This window comes from Chiroxiphia lanceolata, chromosome Z (assembly GCF_009829145.1).
Source record: "Chiroxiphia lanceolata isolate bChiLan1 chromosome Z, bChiLan1.pri, whole genome shotgun sequence".
NCBI lineage: Eukaryota > Metazoa > Chordata > Aves > Passeriformes > Pipridae > Chiroxiphia > Chiroxiphia lanceolata.
In genome coordinates, this window is record NC_045671.1 from 52,670,985 (window position 1) to 52,694,725 (window position 23,741).

Genomic DNA, 23,741 nt, shown 5'->3' on the forward strand with positions numbered 1-23,741 from the left:
AATTAAAAGAGCGCTGGTAAATGTATACTTCCATATCCTAAGCTGGCAAAGGCCTCATAATAAAAGACTTCCAAGTATTAAAGTTAATATGAGCTTATTAACTAACATTAATATTGATATTAATATTAACTAAGTTTACTGGGATATGGCAATCCTTTCGTTTTTAGCACTTTTTGTTGGAGATAGTCATTGGAGAATATTGTTTTATTCATAGGATTCATCAACATGTCTGCAGGAAAGAGAGACTGCTAACAATCAGAAAAGCCTCAAGTGTACTGCATATGGGAAGCCTCACCTTTAGCCTCACTTACTTGTGAAATTCATGCTATAACTGTATACATAATAGTGGGTTGAGTGGCAGTCAAACTATGTAATACTGTTCCCTTTTGCTTACCGACCTACATTCTGCCACCAGTGCTTTAAAAGTGCCAGGCAGGGAACTAAGCCTACTTCTGACAGATTCTTTCAGGTTAGAGTACAGTTTCATTAGCTACATCAGAAGAGGATAAGCAGAAAAATGATAATCCTTATGGTGACAGACGTGACAAATACCTTGTTATTGACCAACTCGTTTATGGAAAAGGATTGCTGCTTATCCAGAAAGGTCAAAGTCAGATTTTCCTCAAAATCTCAGCGGCTTTTTTTTTTTGTACTAGGGTCTATACCTGACTTTGTGATCAACCAAGAGACATGAAATAATGGATTAATACCTTTCACCTGCTTCTTTTGATACAGAAACAATGAGATACTGCCTTTCATAGTCTCCCATGCATTTTAGAAAGCCTGTTCTCATATGCATTATAAGGGATCAATTATAATCTCACCAAGCAGGTGGTGATTACTGTAGTATTAATGGCATCCTAGTTCTTCATCAACCCATCGTTAATAGTTGACTTATAGTCGCAACAACAATATGAATTTCCAATATCCAGCAATTTGGATACAAAAGGTCTAGGAGCACCTGCAGTTTAGAAGAACAACTAACACATCCAAAAGTACACTAGACTTAATACTGACATCCTCTGCCACGCAGACAAGCTCTCTTCTTGGCATCGTGTCAAGAACTGCTCTTCCACCATTTCTTTCTTCTACCAACAAAATTTTTAGAGAACTTCCTACCATTTTCACTCATTTTTTTTTTCACTCATTTCTCAGATTGAGGCTTTTGTAAAGTTGTATAGAAAGTCTTTCACAGACAACAAACACACGCAGTTTGCTGGCACTCTTTTCAATCTCAAAACCACATAATAAATTTTTCCATGTGTTGATATATTGGATTTTAAAAGAGCATTTTCTGGATATCTAGATAATCAACAATACAATGAATATAAACATTTTCTATAAATAGTTCACCATATGGCTACCACTCTCAACAGATGGTGTCTGTGTATTCACTGGAATATACAAGAGCCATGCAAATTTTGCCCTGCAATCATTCAGAATTCGAAAGAAGAGCTTTTGACTTAATTTCAGTTCTACTGAACTTAATCAATGGTAAAACATATAATTTTATCACCTAGCTCTAATGTGGGGACAAATGCCACAACTATATTAACAAATGTATTTCCAAAATGCAATACAGTGAAAAGGATTTCGAAACAGAGACACTAGATACAAGATTGTCTTGACCTTAGAGCAAAACCTTGCTGCCAACAATAGTTATTTCCTTCCTAAAAAGCCATTTCACTTTCAAACAGCCCACCAGTTCATCAGAGAATGCAGTCTGGACTATGTTAAGAAATAATCTGGAGTCCAAGGGATGTGAGAGTTTTTGTATACTTTGCAGCAAATTTTACTAGAAAGCATAGTTACATATTTTACCCAGTTTTAGTAGAAAATAAACATTAATTTTTTTAAATTTCCTTAAAGTCAATATATAAACAACTCCAGGTTTTCTACTTGCTTTCAGAAGCTGCTTTCAGAATATCTATCAAAGGAACGCATGACTGAAACTTGACTAGACACTATTTCAACCTAAAACTCTTTAAGGTCAATTCACTGTGTAAACACTTTCTGGAAAACTCTTCTTGAGCTACACTGGTATATCTATTGGAAATCATATTTTGCTTTTCAGTCTAGACATTTTTCACGGCATGTTTTATCCACTTGAACAAATATTAGTTTTAATTTCTATAGTTTTTCTAACTTGGTATTGTTTCTCACCTGATGCACTTATGGCAAAATGGGTTATCATTCCCTTCTCAGTTATTAAGTTGTTACATTTTCTGTTCTGAAGAACTTGTACCTGACTGTCATTGGCTTTGCCAGTCATGAGTTCTTCTCTGTCTATTCCTATTTTCCTCAAAGTTCTCCTGTAGCAGGATCCACACCATTCCAACCAAATCACCACTTATTTTCCTGCACTGGCACTAGTGCTCTGTGAAACTTGCCTAAGTGCAGAGGAAGAAAACCCAGCCATTGCTCTTCAGAACAGCAAATTACTGTAATTGGACAATGGTTTCACATGTTACAAAAATGTCTAATTTTTTTCTCATCATTATAGCTGAGCAGAATGTAATTATTCTTCATAGTAAAGTATTCAGTGCATCTGAAAGTTCTGTAGAACTGCAGAAGGAAGGTAAAGGTCACATCTCAAAGCCCAGTAAAATAATAATATCTTATAACCATGTACAAGTTGCTGAGATACTTTAGAAATAAATGATCATAAGTTTAACTTATATATCGGTATAAAGGAGAGTACATAAACAAGAAGGGTAATGTATGGTACTGTGCTCTGGATTTGTAGCTCAGTGTTGACAACTCACCAGCATTTTGCCTGTTGCTGAGTACTGCTTGCACAGCACCAAGGCCATTTCTTTGTTCCACTTTGCCCTACCATGTTATGGGCTGGAGGTGTGCAGAAAGCTGGGAGAGGGCACAGTTGACCTAAAATGACTAAGGGGATATTCCATGCCATATAAATGTGCTCAGCAATAAAAACTAGGCAATGGAGGAGGAATGGGGGATGTTTGGGGCTATGGTGTTTCCCTAGCCCTGTAACCATTAAGTGTGCGGTGCCTGGCTTTCCAAGAAGCGGCTGGACACCTGCCTGTGCATGGGAAGCACTGGATGAATTCCCTGTTTTGCTTTGCTTACTTGTGCTGCTTCATTTATTAAAATGTCTTTAGCTGAACCCAGGAGTTTTCTCACCTTGCTCTTCCAGTTCCCTCCCCAACTCCACTGAAGGCAGAGCAAGCCACCAGCTATACAGACATTGGCCAGGAACAACTCACCACAGTCACTAACATAATAATATGCAGAGAGACAGTGGCCAGACAGTTAAAAAGAAGAGATCTGCTAACTAAGAGTTGCTACACTAAAATGCAGAAACATTTTCAACATGCTGATTTAGCCAGACAATAACAACTTTTGCTTTATGACCAGATCAGTAACTAAAAGCTGAGATACAGGTGAATTAAATAATAATTGCTCTTCTCACTTTAATACATGTATTAGAGGTAAAGAACTCCCATTTGGTATTGAAATGTCTCAGGATGTACAGGTGAGTTCCGAGATCCAACAAAGTAGCATGCGTCTGTGTAAGCATGCAGGATATTTTCTAAAACTTGGGTAAGACAAGTTCATAAGTTAGTTGAATGTTAACAGACAATATTAAAAGGTATTATTGAAAGGTATGTTTTAACTTTTACTCTTGTAGTTCAAACTACCTATATATATGTTTGTAAAAAAACAAACAAACCAGAAGTAAAACAAGAAAGGAAAGAAATCCCTTTTCTTCCTGTAGGAAACGTTTCTTACATAATCTAAAGGTATTAATTGTGAACACAGATGAACATTAAGTTTTCCATGTTACTCTTTACTGCTTCTGATAGCATTTTATATTTTATAACCTTGAAATAAAATAATATCATTAACCATCTTTATCTTTAATTTGAAAAATCTACCTGAATGCTTTTACTTTGAGGATTATAAGAATGTGTGGATTAGATCCACACAGTAGTGTGGAGCCAGCAATGAGTAGTAGACAACAATTCATTCCCTTTTTAACCAGTCCTAAAACGCTTTTACTTTCCCCTAACCACCAACCAATTAATTTGCTTAACATTTGCTGGCTCTGGGACAATGCTCTCATAACCCCCTCTCACCTAACTCAGTCATTAACTAGGTTAGGGGAGCATTTCCACTGTAAATGAGTCCCCTAAGCATTTTCACTTTTTTTTCTGCCAGAGTAGACGGTATTTTTTTTATTTCATATGCAACTGACAGTATTTTCTCTTTAACATGAAAAAAGGAAATATATCTCTCCAGTATCACTGTGAATTGATAAAAAAATATTTTTGCCTGAAGAGAAGTAACTGATCAGGGAAAATTTTAGCATGTGTCAAAGAAGAAATAATTAAAATATTATGGCACTCCAATTTATAAACTTATGGTTCTGACACAGTTGAAGTACTGCCCTTGGTTTTGTTTAACTCATCTCAGGAGGCAAATAGTAGAAATGAAATGGATCCATTGTAAATGGGAGGTCAAAATAATCACACACTCATTCAGCTTGAAACTTAACTCCTGAGCACAAGATGGCTGAAATTTATGCAATTCTAGGAAGGATCATGGAGCATCACCAAAAGACAGCGCTCATCTGAGTCTCACTGCAAAAGGTTGCTTGAGTAGTCACAAGATCAGCTAGAACTGTCGTAGTCAGCAGGAAAATATGTGCAGACATACATTAACTATGCTAAAAATTGGGTCACGTGAAGACAAGTTGTGTTAGAGATACTGGTCACTATGGTAGACAGTGGACCAGCAATTCTAGTTAATCATCACAATGGGTTTAAGCAATCTGTTGGTCTGTAAAGTAGAGTGGTTAAAATAATAAATCCATGAGCTAATCATTAATGGCTTGCATAATGTCACTTCTAGATGAGAATTTCCATATCATGCAGAAGGGCAATGAATGGAGACATTTTTGAATTAGGAAGGATAACAACAATTAGGGCACTTATTAAATGTAAAAAAAAAAAGCAACAGTAAATGATATGACAAAGGCGTGAAATAGAGAGAAGGACAGAGAAGGCATATACATGACTTCTTTCTAAACTCTATAAAGAGATCGAAAGAAAAATAAAATGTGTTTCAAGAGAACAGACCAGATGAAATGTTCATGTAAAATCTTCCCTCTACAAATCACAGCAACCCTCTGCTCCATTTGGTTTATACTGATGACATCAACATGAAGGGAAGTTCAAGAACCAGTCTGATTCTAAGACTTTCTATGACAATGTTAAAAGGACAAACTACTTCACTTTCAATGAAGAAATAGCAATCAGGAGGAGAACCATCAAAGAAAAAAAAATTAATACTAAATTGTCTCTGTCATTTAACATAAAAATAAGACTACTGGGTACAGATCAAAAAGTCTGTGAAGTCTCACATTCTGCCTGGTAGTGGGTAACAGAGGACATTGAGAGGAGAGCTGAATAGCAAATTTCTGCCAGCAGGATTTTTTTGTGCAATTGCATTAAAATTTTGGAAAGAACAATTTGTGTGGGGAAAAAATTAAACTTAACAAAATTAAGAAAGATTAGAAATAGACTCTACAAATATTTTATATATGAAATGAAGGAAGAAATAAATGCTTAAGACTAACTGCTAGTGATAAATTGAGAAAATGGTATAAAAAAACTAAAACATTTTTGACATGCAAATTGACACACTTTCGAAATTGTTACTCTGGTTTCTAGGTAGAGAAACAACTCAGTTTAAAGATGAATCATAGGACCATATTAGGTATCATCAGGAGGGTTCAGAATTGGGAATGTCTAGTTTGCAACATGAAAATTTTCCAGTTTTCGTAAGTGGGAAATATTTTTGAAAAATACCCAGGTTTTCCACCTAAAATTTTCTGAATTTAATAAGTTGCTGTTTCTGAATTTAACAAGTGTTAATTTTGCAGTAAATATATCTGCCTAAAAATTAAGTAGTTAAATTTTACAGGTAAAAAAACAATAAAATATTAAAATAATTTTCATTAATTAAAAACTACTAAGGAAACACTTTCTAGCCACACTTGTCATGCCCCCAAACAAATTTAAGATACCTTGCAACTTGAATAAACATGCTCTACATTTTGTGCTGAAATCTCCCTGAGCAGAACAGATTTGCAAAAGTTACTAATTTCTTTTTAAAGCATTATTTAAGTGTAATACCAACACACATTCATATCCTTCTGTCTCAGACAGGAAGAACATATTAGATTCCTCAAAATAGGAGTCAAAAACCATCTGAGTATGGATTATATACACTAGAAAAAAGGTAGTTGCATTTTAATATTGCATATTTAAAAAGAAATGCAAAATATATTTTACAAATTTCACTAATAAAACCCGTGTGTACTGGCTATCATCAAGTCAAAAACATAAGAGGAAAGCATGATTATTTGCCAAAATCCCATTACCTGTGTGTCAGCAGCACCCTGAAGGTCATCTGGTTCAATCCCAAGCAACTTGGCAGCAAGTTTGACCAATCCCAGTTCCATTCAGTACTGGTTGACTGTTGATACATAGAAAAAAGCTAGTTAGTTATTAATCAGCATTAATGTGATCAGTACATTAAAGCTCCAGCTGTCATATACTAACCAAGAAGGAGGGGGTGTCTAGAACCAGGACGTAGAAAGAGGACCACATCATGTCCACAGAAGAGGAGTTTTATTTCAGTAATACGGTAATTAGTTTATAAATCATTTAGGGATGTAGCCACTGTTTATAAACAGATAAATCATTTTTTTTAACTTTTATTCTTTCAACTGTTAATGGCATTGTGCCCAACCACTTTGTCTGAGAGTTGACTCTTTGTCCGAAAAGCAAAATAGTTTTGTAACAGCAATTTGTATTTTCTGCTGTCAGTGAAGAGTTTGTCATTAAAAACTCGGTATAGCTGGAATTCAAGATGTAACCTGTATCATAATTAGCGTGAAGGTTTAGTTGCCTATTGTTTTGTAAGGCACTCCAGTCACCAGATAGTTATTATAAACAGCAGTACACCTACACAATATGAACAAATATAACTCCACATTGTTTATTTAATAATAAAAGCAATCTAGAATAATTGCGGGCAGCCAAAAGACCACTCATAACATTATTTTGTTTACAAAACAGTAAGTCCTGTTGAATAATATTACTTTTCATTGTCAGCAATAGTTTAGTAGTGACTAGAATTCAACATTCGTGGGAGGAAATAATTAAAAAATTACTGTTGTGATGTTGCAAATGATATAACTTTCCTAAACTTTAACTAACGGTAACAAGTGGCTACGTTGCTTTTTACGGACTCTTGGCGGTTTGATCTTGAAATCAGCAAAGATTTGAGTTTCTCTGGACTAGTTCTGATAAGCTTCAATAAACAAAGCTTAAGGGAACTGAGGATTGGACATCCAGGATGTTACAATTTTTGGTCCTTCAAAGACATCTTGGAGGAACCAGAAGATACAGAGGGGATAACAAAGACATTACGGTCTGAAAGTTGGAGACTCTCCGTCTACGGAAGAATGATAACAGGACCAAAGAATGCAGACCAAATTAGCCAATAAAGGAGAGAATATTAATTAAGTGAAGAGAATTGTGTAACTCAGAACCAAGGATTGTTAATTTCTTTGTTTGCCAAAATCTATAAATACGTGAAAAGTCTTGAGAGGGACATAAGCAACTGGAATGATTCACTACCTATCTCTGGCCAGAATACAGTAACACCTGGCTCACTAACACTTAAAAAGTAGTGTTAGAGGGTTTCATCTTTTCATGATGATTTTTCAAAACAGTGAAAATAAACCTAAATATAGTAAAGTATAACTTGCAGTGTATCTTTGCCTTCTTACAGACAGCACTTGGATCTTCTGGGAGAACAGAATCAGTGCAATCCTCCTTATTCCTTCCATCTTTATTTTATTACTTTCCTTCTCCTTACTTAATTTACTCCCTAACCCTCATCTCGGACATGAACTTTAAAGTAAAGTAGAAAAAAAAAAGGGTGAAATACAGAGTACAAATGGGAAAAAAGGGTAGCTAAAGAAAGAACAAAAGAGTGTGAAAGTGGAAAGTGAATGAAGAAGAAATGGTGAACACCTGATAAACCAGAAATAAGGGTAAAAGAGTCCACTAAGAGCACAGTACAAGAAGAAGAACACAGGAGAAAACAGGACACTGTTCTACACACTACACTGAATTAAAAGCAGATAAATAAACATGGAGGAAATACTTGTAAAATCAAGAGGGATAAAAAGGAGAAGCTAAACACCCAGTAGCAACAATCATGGAAACAAAGACAAAAATTTATAGGTAAACCTGATAAAAATTCAGTCTATCAGACTGATCAGTTCTGTGGAAAAAATAAAGGATCAAGTTTTAAAAAGTCACTTCAAGAAAGGAAAATAGTTCCTCTGTAGCATTTGTTGATACTGTTGAGGAGTTGCATATCCTAGTTTATTAGACAATAGAGGAGCAGTAGCACTGACAGAGATTAAGGTGTCAGGACAAATAGATAAAACCAAGAGCAACAAAGTGACGAAAACCAGATGGTGATTATTCAAGATTTTTACAGGAATGTAAGAATGATGTGGTTAAATTGTTAACAGAAATTACACACTTCCTAGAATCAGCTACTGAACTAGAGTGTTGGAGATAAGAAATTTACATATCATTAACAAAAATGCTAGAGTTGATCTCAAAATAGTAGTTTGGTGATCCTTGTTTCAGGAGTAGTAAAATTCATAGAAACTATGATTAAATACCTTTCTAAATTTGACACAATTGGGCCAATATCACAAAACTTTAGAACAAAGTTAAGGAAGCTTTCCTGTATGATCATTCAGGGCCACTCTGTCAGTTACTCCACCACCACGAGAGACTTTAACAGCTGGGACCGAGACCACTTTGCAGCAGGCAGTTTCAGAGAGTCGATGGGTTCCCCACTTGACTCCCTGCACACCCCACTCTCATGCAGTCAAACAAAGTTTTCCACAGCAGTCTCAGACATCTGGGTCCTTTAAATAATTTTATCACAGTGCAACAACAAAATAACAGCTTCAGCTGGGTTCCTCCAAGGAGGGACTTTGAATAAAGCAGTACCCAGGATTTTATACTTTCACAGTCTAAGCGCTGGATAGTCCAGTGTATTCCAGTTGAGTGGAATGGCTCCTGCTGTCTCTGGGTGTCCGGTCACCTGGCCGGTGCCACAGGTCCCCATGCCCTTTGTTATGCAAAGATACTGGGCCAGTTCAAGGCCTCTTGACTCGGGCTCCCACCATTTCCCTCACCCAGAGCTAAATCTGCAGCTCCCACTGCAGCTCTACACTGAGTTACCTTCACTAAATGTATTCCTCAACCAAAAAAGTCAATCACCCTGCTGTACGGTGATTTTTACATATACTAACAAACAATACACAGAATGTTTACTAACAATTATCTTTTGGAAAGCTTTTGAATTAACTTATTTTAAGAAACCATCTACACTGCACAGTGTAGACATGCTCCTATATAGTTATGTAATATATTTGGTGTAATACATTTTACATGTTATGATAGGTCGCATACATAGTGGAACATACATTCTCTATTTAGAGCTGAAGCACTAGGCAGTATTGCCAAGTGTATTCCAATTGGCCCTTCTAAGAGAAAACTTTTAAAAAGTAATACATAATTAATTAATTGGCAAAATGTGTTGTGAAACTAGTAGCTTGTTCTGCTCTAGAACAAGAGGATATAGCCTCTATATAAAAGGATAAAATGTAGACTGATGTATTAAAAACATATCCACTTAACGACAAAGAAAATAAAAAATTAATCATGGATTATAAACTCCTAAGCTTCATGGCAGTTGCCAATCAGTAACAAATTAATTTAAGAACAAATACATCTATTGAGAAGAATAATTGTTCCTTGCCAGTACTCTGGCATCTTCTAAAGGCACTGGTAACAGTCTTCACAGGAAATCAGACTCTCAGCTATACTGATCACTGCTATAAAAATCGACATTCCCACACTACTTAATAAATCCGCAATTTTATGGTAAAGGGAATTAAGCTATTTAATAATATCATTAAACGTGGGAAATAGAATCATAGAATAGAATCATAGAATGGTTGGGGCTGGAAGGGATGGACCTTAAAGATCATCTTGCTACAATCCCCTGCCATGGGCAGGGATACCTTTCACTGGACCAGGTTGTTCAGAGCTCCAACCAGCCTAGCCTTGAACACTTCCAGGATGGGACATCCACAACCTCTCTGAGCAACCTGTTCCAGTGCCTCATCACCCTCAGTGCAGAATTTCTTCCTAACACCTAATCTAAATCCACTCTATTTGAAGCCATTCCCCCTTCTCCTGTCACTACATGCCCTTGTAAAAAGTCCCTCTCCATCTTTCTTGTAGGCTCCCTTCAGATACTGGAAAGCTGCAATTAGTCATCTTGAAGACTTCTCTATACCAATTCTCTCAGCTTTTCTTCATAGGAGAGGTGCTCCATCCCTCTAACAATTTTGGTGGTCCTCCTCTGGACTCGCTCCAACAGGTCAGTGTCCTTACTGTGTTGAGGATCCCAGAGCTGGATGCAGCACTTCAGGTGGGGTCTCACTTAAAGCACAGTAGAGGGACAGAATCACCACCACTGACCTGTTGGCCATACTTCATTCGATGCAGCCCAGGATACAGTTGGCTTTCTAGGTTGAATATGAGGAAGAAATTCCTTACTGTGTGAGTAATCACGCCCTGGAACAGATTTCTTAGAGAGGTTGTGGAGTCTCCCTCACTGCAGATATTCAAAAACTGTCTGGATGCAATCCTGTGCAATGTGCTCTAGGATGAGCCTGCTTGAGCAGGGGGGTGGGACCAGAAGACCCACTGTGGTCCTTTCCAACCCTACCCATTCTGTGATTCTGTCCCTTCCAACTCAAACCACTGTATGATTCTGTTGATTCTATGATTCTATAAAGCATGTTTCTCTGGAGTGAGAAGCCTTGTGGAGTTAGTATTCATCTTTTTCAGGATATTGGAACATGACAGTGATTAAGCATTCATTAAACAAGTAAGAGAAAAAAGTATATTTTACCACAATATCACTGGTGAAATAATCCAAAATAGTCAAACTTGGGAAAGGAGATTACACCGTGTATAAGCACACCTGTGCTGAAAAAAGGATGCCTTTCTACCACAAGTCTGTAAAGTGAATTTCACACCACTGTAATACCATCTCTTTTCAAATATTTGAATTGAGGGCCAGAATCAAAATGACAGATCATGTATTAAGAACATATGAGAAATAATGGTATAAGATTTTTTAAGTGCTACCAGAAACTATATACCATTTTGTGTAATTAATTGGTCATGAGGTACTCCAGCAGAGATTTAGGTAACCAGATCTCTTTTCTGTTACACTGTCAGAAAACTAAATTCTATAAATAAATTATGATCCTCTACATATTACAACCAAGACTTAAGGAAAAATGGAGAAATGGATGCTTTCATGCTTTTGTGTTTTACCCTCTGCTTAGTTTCGCTGTTTTGTAAAATCTTTGTATTTCCAAAGTATCCTTTACTTAACTGACAATCCTGCGAAAGACACATCAGGAAAATTCTAAATGTGCATTTGGAGTTTTGCCATGACTTTAAAAGGATTAAGACTAACCCTGTGTACCATTGCACACATGTAATAAATGTCATTGCTACTTATGGGCTTTCCTTCACTATATTGGACACAGAAGGTATAAGTAAATGCAAATTGCTCCTACGTGCAATAATTCTGATAAAAGGACAATAATGGCTTTTTGAAGATCATGCTGTTGTAGAGGGTACCCTCATTAGATTCCCAAGTAATAATATTCCTTCGCACTTCATCACGTGCACGCATGTAATTAATTTCATTTTCATAAATTCAGTATCTGTCATTATCACAATAAGACTGACAAGTAAAAATTATGCTATAACCAAGGTTTCATATTTTCACAAACCTGATTGAACACTTTTGCACAAGATTGTCTGTACACCTGGAAAGGGTTGAAGACAGGCTGCTCTTCTCTGCCCTTCAGCGTCAAAGGCAGGTATTGACTGGACATAACACCATCTTCAGAAGAATTCTCACAAGACAGCTGGTCTTTCAAATATTCCTTTTGGAACAAAAAGCAACCACAGAACACTGTAGGTGACCTAGCTTTCTAAGCGAAATTTACCTACCTTTCAAGCATAACTTTACAGTACGCTTGTTAAAAGTTCCTTATAATACAGTAGGGAATAGGCCATCTCTTAGAAATAGAAACCTTTTTAAGAGTATCACCATTTTACAGCAAACAAGAAATAACCTCCAAGAACATCCAACTGAAGCAAATCGGAATAATCTAAGCTATTGTTTGGAAATTGTCATCAAATTCTGCATATAAGTTCTCATTTAATATATATATATGTTAGTGGAAGTGAACAACAAATGTTTTTTATTACTTTCTATTAAACTTCTTGAACAACATTCAATAGTTACTACATGACTGAGAATCAATTGTTTGATGAACATGCTCTAACCAGTTATTTAAACACAGGAAATAAATACTCTCCCACTTCACTTTTCAAAGGTATTTTTAACTATTTAAGCATTCAAAGACTAGAAGTAATTTATTATTTACATGGCAATTTTAGAAACTATAGTGTAACAGATGCATGATTATTTTGGACACAATCTTTCCTGTTTTCACTTCTTCAACTACTATGTAAATAAATCATCACTGCATGCCAATGAAGTGTTTTGATTAAATAGAACCATTTTATGAAGAGCTAGATAATGAAACATTTACACATCTATGTGCTGGAAGAACTATAGTGATTTAGCAGTTTATTGTTATTAAAATGAAGTCCATAATGATAGGATTGCCATAACACAGAGCATATACTCCAGGTGAGTCTTCACTAAGATGGGAGAAAACGCTCCTCTTATTTGCAGTGCTACTGAGGCAAAAGAACATGTAAACTACCTGCCAAGGCACCCTGTGCCCCTCAGTGGGTCTTTCTAAAAGAAGAATTTGATCATTCTTTTACATTTATCCAGCTGTGGCCTGGCCTGAAAGGCACAAGTTCCCTTTCAATCCACACAGACTGTTTCTCTCTTGTGTTGGCACTAAGACATGTTGTGAAACTAGCCAGAAAAAAAGAAAGGTTTCATGCAGATAAGTAAGCCTCACAATTTCTAATATGAATACAAAGGGGGGCCTAGGAGTGGAAAAGCTCAAAGGCAAGAGCTGCCTCTCTCTTTTGATTGCAGTCAAAAGTCAGGACTGACCAAGACAATCGCAAAATCATCCTAGTGTATTTTAAACAAACAAACAAAACCCCAAACAAAAACAAACAAGCAAACAACAAAAGAAAAAAAAACTAGCTTTTTTCACTTAAAACAACATCACAAACCAGTTGTGAAAACACACTCTAAATCTCTTACCTACATTTTTTCAGTCTTCCAAAATATCTGGGTTTTCCCCATTCATTCATGACTTGATGCCATAAAAAAATGTCTTAGAATTATTGTGAAGGATGTTATTTAAAAGCTATTTCTATAAATTTATCAAATTTTCATAAACTTGCTGGCTTCCATGTACACATTTTCACAAAATCTGTAGACAGTACTAAAGCAACCCAGTCCTCTGGATGCCACAGAGCCAGCAGAAGCAGATTGTGTCAGTTTTTCAGAGGCGATACTAGAAATATCTGTCCATGCTTGCTAGGCTTTGAACAATTCAAGTGGTATACAGCTCACCTCCCACTACAGGTTTTTTCTGTCTTTGGGATACTATGGATTTATGTTTTCAAGAAGAGACTTATTCAACAATGGTAAACATATTATTTTAAGATCTCCTTAGTATAGTGTATATTGTATGCTCTGAAAGGGTCATGTTTCAAAAATGTGAAAATATTAAATCACATGTGTAAACATGTGAACTATATCCTCACTGCACTGACTGGGCATGAAACCAAGAAGACAGAATGTTATTGAGCTTGACACCTCAAAAGAGTTTTCTCTTTGGCTGCCATTAGTGAAAAATGCTTTTAAAAATTATTATTATTTTTAATAAATACATGAAGGACTGTAGGCTGTTTTGAGTACTACAGTACTTTATAACATCATATCTCTATTTTCAAATACAGTTTCCAAGAATCCATATCCCTTTTCATCTGCTTTTCTAAGGAATATTATTAAGAAAACAATTTTCTGTCTCGACATTTTGTTCTCATACACAATTACTAAGCAGTGGAGCATAAAGATCTCTAAACTAATTTTAAGAACACAATCCTTTTACAGTTGAAGGAGTCTCTAAACAAAAGGGTGAATCTTTGAACAGACAATCAAGGCTATTTCTTGGTAGTCAGGCATATTAAACATAATTTCAGCATTAAAATGTTTTTGTAATGGTTTCAAAGGCAATTCAAACCAACACAGTTAAGTCCTTCTGCGAGTCAATCTGGCCAGGATCTCTTTTTTTTTTTTTAAATACATTTTTTTCCACTAAGAATGTTCTATAATTAACAAAGCTATTGCTGCAGAAATTCAAAGAGAGACACCTGGGATGTGGAAAGTCAGGCTGACGTCCCTCTTCCACCAAATTCTCTCAGCTTCTTACCTCCTATTAGAGCTGCTCCACTTTGTATAAATAACTGAATACTCACAGGAGTTGGATCTTGGATCAGGTCTCCAAAACCCAGTATGTGCATCCTATTCCTTCAACTAGAGCATGATTCTATTTTTGACCCTAAAAGTTATAGAATGCATTTTTACAGCAATTTCTACATGGTAAAACAACTCCAACATGGGAAAAAGAAGGAGTTCCATGCTGGTAGCTAATGGTCTAGAGGTTTGGGGACTTAGTTTGGATGTGGAAGATGCCGATTCAATTCCCTGATCTAAACCAGGAAGAAAAAAGATCTGAGCCTGCATATCCTGTCCCTAGGTGACTGCCCTAACTACTGGACTACATGCTATTTTTGGAGGTCTTGCTCATCATCTTTTCCTCATTGTTATACCTAAGAGTAATCCTGAATGTGCTCCACGTGAAAAGGTTTTGTTTATTACAGTAATAATTTTCATTTCACTTCCCAAACCAGTTAATTGTTTGACATGAAACTTGAAAAGATTCTGTACTGTACTAATGTTACGTTGCCATTTCTACATACATGCTTCTAATGCTTCCAAATGTAGATGCATAAAGATTGTTTTTAAGCCTATAGTTAAGAACTAAACAGTTGATCTCATTTTCAGCAGCACAGTGCCAGTACTAAGATGTTCTGTATGGCATTCATATAGACATAACTGTCTAATTGGGGGGTTTATGCTATCATTTTTTTAAAAAGAAAAATCCTAGTCTCTGCCTATATTTGCATTATTTTGCATTTTATTATAAAAACTTCTGTACACCTGCAGTGGTCTTAACAGGACCTGCTTATGCATTCAAGGAATACTAATTTAGTAATTAAAGCTAATAAACAGAACTTTCTGAATTAAGCTGGGTAGATATGTGTTATCATACAATTTAAGCAAACCTGTGCTTATTTCAGTGAATAAAATCAGAATGTTTTTGGTAACTTGGGGCAATTTAATACAGCCTTAGAAATAATGACATAATTCTTTTACGCTGTTCAAATTCCATGTGCAGAAAACAAAACTGAATTTCTTGACTGTAACTTCAAAAGCACTTCAGCTGAATAGAGTTGTCTAGGTGAAGTAAGATTTCATGTGGATGCATTCACTTCCTCAGCAGAACCACAGTGTTTGTTTGTTTTTTTAAATTAGAAGAGTTCATTTACCACATTTAATTTTACTTCTCATAACAGTCAATTTTTCAACAATTGCTTCATTTTTTCAATTTTTAGTGGTTTTACTGTGCTCGAACTCCTAAAATGTATCTGTGGTCTACAATACGAAAGTGAAGGAAGTTTATGAGCCATACTACTGTGTAAGTACCTAAATAAAATCCACAGTGTTTCCTATAAAGTAATCTTTTCTGTAGAAACACAGAAAAGTCTAAACTGAATGGATTTTATTACAATACAATATAGGATTTCATATCGACTTTAAGAACCATTATCACCTCCTTGACTAACCCTTAACTGCCAGCAGACGCTGCCCCAGGCCAGTACACACCTAATTGCTCAGTGAAAAGGCCATTTCCCTACCTCATTGAGCTGGATGATGTGATAAATTTGCCTCAGGTACTCGCTGCCACCTGGTTTGTGGCAGATATCCAGGACCATCATGTTTATTTTCTGCTCAGTGAATCCAAATGCAATACCTCCTTCCTCTAACGTTGCACCTTCTACTGTGTCTGAGGCACTAGAATACAGAAAAGATAGGAACAGTCCTAAGTTAAATTTCTAAAAATCAAAATATTAATACAAACTCAGCTAAAACTACATGCTAAGAAAAACTCAGAAATATTTGGCTTCCAAAAATGTTCCACATATATCTCATATACATACATAATACATGCCAAATCACATTATTATTCTTATTTTAATCACTTTAATTGGAAAAATGAACACATAAAACATTCTTTACTCTAAAGATATACAAGCAGCAAATATTTTTTAGTTTTCTTTTCCACTAGAGAAGTATCTTTGCTACTAGAAATGGCATTTGCATTCGATCTTTTGTGCATTTTTCTTTGCCTGTCGCTGCACATATTAAAGCCTAATTAACATGTCAGAAAGGTAGCCATTACTCTAAGTATAGGTTAGAAGTTTTAAAGTGAAGTCTTTTTCTTCCCACTCGTATGTTGTTAACCATTTAAAAGGTACCTATCTGCCACTTGTTGAACTTTTTGCCCTGTACTGTTCCTTATTTTTCTTGTATTTGTGTGAAACTGACACCAAATAAAATCTGAAGATGACATTCCTAAGTGCCTTCAAAATTGTGCATTCAAATTTCTGATTGTGCATTCAAATTCCCAGACTGCTCTCTCTGCATACAAGCACAAAATACCAGCACAGTATTGTTACTGTATGTGTCATGAACTCAAAAGACCAACAAGAATATATTATACTTTCTACAGCCATTATTAGAATAACTGAAAATATACAAAAAAAATTTGGAATTTAAAAAAAAAAAAATCAATATTTTATTGTTTTAGAAGTAAAACAAAACAAAAAAACCTCCACACCCCGAAACACTGTGGTTGCAGTATACCATTGAAAGTGTGCCATAATTACAAAGTCAGTTCTGCTGAAAGTTGCTGTTTGACCTGCAGGGTCTCTGAAATGCTGCACAGCTGCTGGACATTAAAGTTGGTATTGTTTCCACATGCAGTTTCAGAATGTCCTACAGAGCAAAGAGTTTCAAAATATAAACTATACTTTTGTTCTCTGCTGAATGGAAGTAAGTGATGCTCTGTTATTATGGTGTATTTTACAGAAAAGCTTAAAAGAAATTGATCTTTAAAATTAAAGCACACTTAAGGCTGATATTTGATGCTATGTACAGATACAACCTGAATTTCTTGTCCAAATTCTTAGCTGAGGACTTCTGACAAAGGAGTGTATCAGTGCTAGCACCCAAATGGTATCCTTTACTGCCCATCACCGTGCAGGTGAAGCAGATGATTGGATTCAGCCAGCACTATGATTAATGACTTCCTCTCTGGATTTGGGACTGCCTATCAATCATGTCATTAGGAAGAATGTGCTCTGAAAGAGGCAGACCTCAGCCAAGGAATAACTGCATTCATCTTAATCTGTATATTCACCCAGACAGCAAGGTCAGGGTCATCATGATGGAAAACAATAATCTTCAATTCAACAAATTACTTTGCAAAGATAGACATTTCTTTTCTTCTCAGGACATGTGTTCTTTAGAATCTAATATGACTGTTTACAGCTCTGGTGCTACCATAAAATGAAGGTTATTTTAATAAATAGTAATGCTTTCAGGCAGTACATAAAACAGGACATGCGTGCAACTCCCACTTTCTGAACCTTTCAATTAGGACTATTATTTTAAAAATTTTCTTAAAAATTAAGTTACATTTTTACACCACAATGGAAGAATCCATACATAACTTAGACTTTTTATGTAAGTAGCAGTCCTGGTAACAATTATGTAACACAAAATCAAGCAAGAATTTTGCTTATAAAAGCTCAATGCACTTTGTTTCCACACCTCTGTAGGTGAATCTCAAATAAATTTTTGAAATTTATAGTTTTTGTTTTCTTTCACACACTGTTATCTATTAGAAGTCTGTAAACATTTAAAACCACAAATGTATACATGCATGTGCATACACCTACACCAAAAAATCCTTTAATTAAGAAAGGGTTATATAACACCAACTTAGATTTTCCAATATAGTCATTCTGTTCCAAAGAAATCACATGAACATCATAAGTCTCCCCTTGAAAGATTGTTTTTAGTTTAATGATTATGTGACCGTTACTTACTTTAATTGACTATTTGAATTTCAGCTTTAATATATTAGCTTTATAATAAGCATTCATAATAATATTTATCTCTACATTGCATATCTCATCTTTTTATAAACTGGATCCTTTTTTCCCCCCAGATATTGACTAATAATATTTGAATAAAAAATGGAAAAATAACGTTTACGTTAAGACTTCTATTGCAGAAATGCAACTGAATTCAGAGGACTCAATTTCAACTACTCATTAAAGAGCAGGTACTGCATTCTTCATTATCTTAAGCTTAAAATTAGCAGCCCTAGTCACTCTAGTTCTCTCTTTGGTTGACACTGTACACATATAGGAAACATTTTCCCCCATTCCTTTTCCACAGACTGATACCTAATATATAATACAACATTTCTGCAGTCTGTAAGAAAATAGAGTAGTATATTAACTTAAAATTCTCAGCTTCAGAAGAAGTGCTACATATTAAAGTTTTAGTTTTTAAAGGTTATCCACAATATTGTTTTATCCTCCATTTGTATTTTTTAAGAACTACTTATTCTCTCAGTGACATCAGAAATTGTGTTATGGAACCTTTCTGTTAACTATCAATTTACATATCATCATTATGGGTTTTTTATTGTACACTTCTTTCAGTCACTGGCATCTGGTTTCAATCTTAATCGCTGGATTAGAGCATGTAAATTAGAATTAAATAGAAAAGTAAATATTACAAAGGTCAATGTCAATGAGCATTTGTGTGACACTGTTACTGGTTAGTGCTACTCACGTTAACTGACTACTCACAGAAATAGGATACTGCCCTTTAAAGCACTGAATGAAAGCCTGCAATCACTATATCTTTTGTTTATAAGCACAAATCCAAACAGTTACTGTCAGGAAAGCAATGACCACAACCTTCACGAATATTCATTGAGAAAAGCAGCAATCTTACTTTCAGTAGCTACAACTTAATTCAGTAAGTCATGTAACTCAAATAAATCTCATATTGGAAAACTGATGAACAGTATTTTTACAGAATGATACATGACTACAATATTAAAGCAGACTGGACTAGGAACACATTGACATGTACACAACTCCTTGAAAAATCCCTGTAAGGATTAAAAACACTCAGACCTTAATGTTAAACCAGAAGGAAAGACTGGTATTTTCTCAGAAAGCCACAGCAGGGTATTCTCTGTTTTGATATAATCTACTTGCCCTGAGGGCTTGATAAGATTTTAGAATGAAGTATGCTTACTTTTTTTTTCACAAATGAACACTGAAAGCTTTTCATAGTCCCTCTTAATTTATTCACCATAGCAAAATTGAATTACAAATATATTTAACACCTGTTCACATTTTGAAAGATACAAGAATTGTATCTTTCTATACAAGAATTGTCCAGATTTTTGGATCATCACGAAAATATGAAATTTTGTAGTACTAGAAGACACTATTTTGACAAAACAACCATGGTTTACTGTTTCAACAATACAATTAAGTTACAAACACATGGTATAAAGCCATCAATATTAAGAACTAATCTGCTTCATATAAGATCACTGCTCATCTCTTTTTTTTTTAAATTAAAAAATAGCCATAAATGTGCCAATAATCCAGTAAAATAAAGAGCAACCAGCATTTGAAAAGTACTGTGTTCTTACCAGTCTGTGCTCAATTTTCTTGCCTTCAGCAACTGGCTTTCAATCCAGTTTGGTCTCTGCTGTTCAATGTTTTGTATAATCTTCTGGGTCACTTGCTTAGGACCACTTTTCTGTTTTCCCATAATACTTTCTAAGCACACACGAACTAAACTGAGTTTTTCTTTGCTCCATCTGTCAAGTGTTGCACCTGTTAAAAGTTCTGCAGTATTTCCATCCTCAAATATCCGACATATAATTAGAATCAAGTTCCAGACAAGCAGACCAGCTTTCTTCAATTCAGCAAAGTTTCTTGACATTTTTCTCTCAGCCAGAAAAAAGAAGTACTTAATTGGGGGAGGCAAACATGCAATCACTGTAGGTAACTTGCTGATTACAATAGATACTGCCTGAGCTGCAAGCCTTGTGAAGCCTTAAAAATAGAAAAGATATGATTAACATTAACATTACAGTTCTATCACAGCATGCTTCTGAATGTTGTATGATAATTTCTAACTTCCTTTTGTACTGAAAATGGGTAAAAAGCTTAAGAACTCAACAGTGTAGCTTGATTTCTATTACGGTTTCTGCATGTAAATCCCACAAAACCTAAACAATTACACAAATTAAAAGCAGAGAACCTAGAAAATTTGGAATTCAGACTGTGACCCTCTTAACAATTAGTCTTGCTGTACACAGTCATTGCAGGATAAATGATAAAGACAACACCCAGGTATTCTGAATGGTAAAAAGTTGTCTTCAGAATCATAATACTTTTGCAACTTCATGACTGAAACATTGCATTTAGTGTATCAGGATATTACTTACATCTATAATCTTTTTTTTTTCTATCAATACTTCCTATGTTCAGACCTAAACAACTTCAGTTTATCAGCTTTCATATAAGCATTTACACTAGATAGCACTACATTTTAAAGATTCCAGATATTAAAAGTAGCTACAGAAGTAACTACAGAAAATATGCTGCTCAAAACCCAAGACATATCTAAACTGAAAAAATATATTAGAAGGTGATCCACAACACGGAGTTAAGCCAAGATTTTAAAAAACACCAGAACAAAACCCAAACGATCCAAGAAAACTCCAACTCGTTGCACCCGCATTCTAAATACTTTTTCAATTAAAAAAAGCCATATCTGTTCTACACATCACACAGAAAAATTAATTTGTTTTTAAGCCTGAACCTTACGTCTCAGTTTGTATATCCATTCATGCTTAGCAATAACCTAAAATAACCATACAAGTTCTAAACTAAGGTGAGAGTGCAGTGAAGAGAACATGTATGGAAAGAAGGAATGCACTGATGCCCTGGCTTGGCCACAATCTACATATTCAAAAATTCATGCCAAGCTATACTACAGTGATACTACAGTATTGAAAATAATCAGGTAATATTTTGGTGGCAATAATTTATTATTAAATGTTTCCAAAAGTTAACCTTCTGAAATGACAGATGCTTTAGGCACTCTAGACTATAAAAATATATACCAGAAATCAACTTTATATCTAATCACCTTCCAAATATCTCATGTTGTGAATATTATTTCTTTCTTCACTAACTGTTTCAACAACCAGGCAGTAGCATATTTTATAACAGTTTCAATGTTTTTTTTTTATTCAAACATAAGTTGCTATGTTGTAAAGTTGGGATAAATAACAATCGTGACTGAGGAGATGATAATAAAAAGGAAAACCGGTTATAGTCACTGAGACCAAAGCATAGGCACTATTTTTACTTTGCCTTGAATCCCACCCTATTACTGCCAGACGCTAAAAACATCTTCAGTATTACTATTATCAGTACTAAAATACTGATTATTTTCAAAACCTTGTTTGTGTATGCACGGTGTAAGCCTCAAGAAAGAATAACTGAATTTTAACAAGAAGTACTAAAAAAAAAAACCCCAACCACCACAGGATGTTTGGAAATTGTTTTGTTCACTGTCGAACTACAACACTCACAAAATCTAACTGTCCAGTTTAGGCCTTAAAGGTGTAACAAGTTCTTATGACAAACTTATAAAACAGTATAAATGTCACCTACATTTCCCAGATTCTTTTCTCTTCATTTCCCGAGGAGTGTAATTCCATTCCTTTGGAACTGTTTTCAGTAAACTTTCAGGTACTATTTGCTTGTGCTGGTAAGTTCCATAGTTTTCTGTTGCCTCCCATGAATGCATCAAAGAAATAATCTGTTTCACTACACCCTTGACTGAATTAATCAAAGTCAACTTCAAGCATCTGATAACTTCTGGCTCTGACTCACCACAACTGGAAACTTTAGAAGGAATAATTATTAAATATTCAGTAAGTGCAGTCATTTGTGTAAATCTGTTTCAGAAAAAAGTGTTTCAGAATTCTTATGGAAAGAAAAGTAACAACATTATGATTCATAATAAATTAGACCTTTTGGTGTGTTACAAATTAAAGAAAGAGTATAAAGCAAAATAATATAGCCATCTCGTACCATCTTAACACAGTACTAACAAAAAATATTTCATTTTATTGTCTTCATCCCCATTTCTCCATCGATAGATTTATAAAAATTCAACTTAAACTGATTAATGTCTTCCTTTTTAATATGGAAAACATTTAATTACTTCTTAGGCATCAATGAGACAAACAGATACACCTTTTTTTCCTATTTCCTTGTTTTGAATGATTAATGAAATTGCATTTATTAGATACCCAAACTGTTGCACTAGAGAACTGCAAAGAAAGAAAAGGTATCTTGGAAACAAAAATACATACAAATAATAGTCATCAACAGAAACACAGCATGTCATCAGTGATTGCATGTTGAAAACAGACCATCGTAAGTACAGCTATTGACATTACAAGTATCAATCTTCTCCACATTCTTAATACCAGAGCAAACTGTAGTTTCTCCATTGCTATGGAGCTGCAGTTGTCAGGAAGAGTGTTGCAGAGCATATCAGAGATGTGTTTTGACATGTTAGATCCTTCACTCGTACTTTTGTTTCTCTGTGGTTTTTGCTGATCTAATCATGGCCTTTCTGGAAGCTCCCATGCAACATTTCTGTTTTTCTTCAGCTTACACCTTAAACTTCTATTTTTTGCAGTCCTGTTTTGCTCTGAGGAATACCTGAGCACTTTTATCACCATTGTTTTCTATTTTGTGATACTCATAATCCTATTTCTCCTTTTACATTTTCCCATTTTCTTCCTTTCTTTTCCTGTGAACCTTCCTATTTTTAATGCATAATTTGCAATATCACCCTTCTAAATCTCACCCCTCTTTTCTGGTTGAATACTACTTTTCTTTGGGGACAGTTTTAGTTGCTTTAATTGTTAGGGCAGCTCTCTCTCTTCACTGAAAATCAAGAGGCTCTCTGCCTGTTGACAGCAGAGTCTATATCCCATCAGGGTATTTCTCCCTCAATAGGAGAAGGGGTGCTTCCTTCTCTTTTTCCGCTCTCCTTCAATGCTTAAATCATGGCAAAGGTCTGGAATCCTTAATGCATAGAGACAAAGAATCTTTACTGGTAGAGACCTACAGAAATGTTCTGCAGACAGCCTGCTGGTAAGACAGACACTTAAGGTCATCAGACTCCTCACTGACTACACTGCTCCTAAACCTCTGTGTTCTTCAAAATTTTCATTACTCCTACCATGGCCCGATTGCACAGAACACTTCAATTATACTATAATTTTGAAATAAACTACCATCATTTTACCT

General features: G+C 35.2%; 1 protein-coding gene across 8 annotated transcripts in view; it reads right to left on the reverse strand.

The window, feature by feature from the left end:
- Nucleotides 1-23,741, reverse strand: part of KIAA0825 (KIAA0825 ortholog) — a 247,602-nt gene that overhangs the window by 111,793 nt on the left and 112,068 nt on the right. For 5 of the 8 annotated variants that reach the window (XM_032675846.1, XM_032675845.1, XM_032675852.1 and 2 more), the window contains 5 exons: nt 22,086-22,319; nt 20,045-20,453; nt 16,152-16,308; nt 11,957-12,112; nt 6,416-6,510 (listed from right to left, as the gene is read on the reverse strand). In XM_032675846.1, coding sequence (XP_032531737.1) covers nt 6,416-6,510; nt 11,957-12,112; nt 16,152-16,308; nt 20,045-20,453; nt 22,086-22,319 — 1,051 coding nt within the window. Of the gene's footprint in view, nt 1-6,411; nt 6,511-11,956; nt 12,113-16,151; nt 16,309-20,044; nt 20,454-22,085; nt 22,320-23,741 lie in introns of those variants that run through there. The other 3 variants (XM_032675849.1, XM_032675851.1, XM_032675850.1) reach the window with 3 other exon arrangements.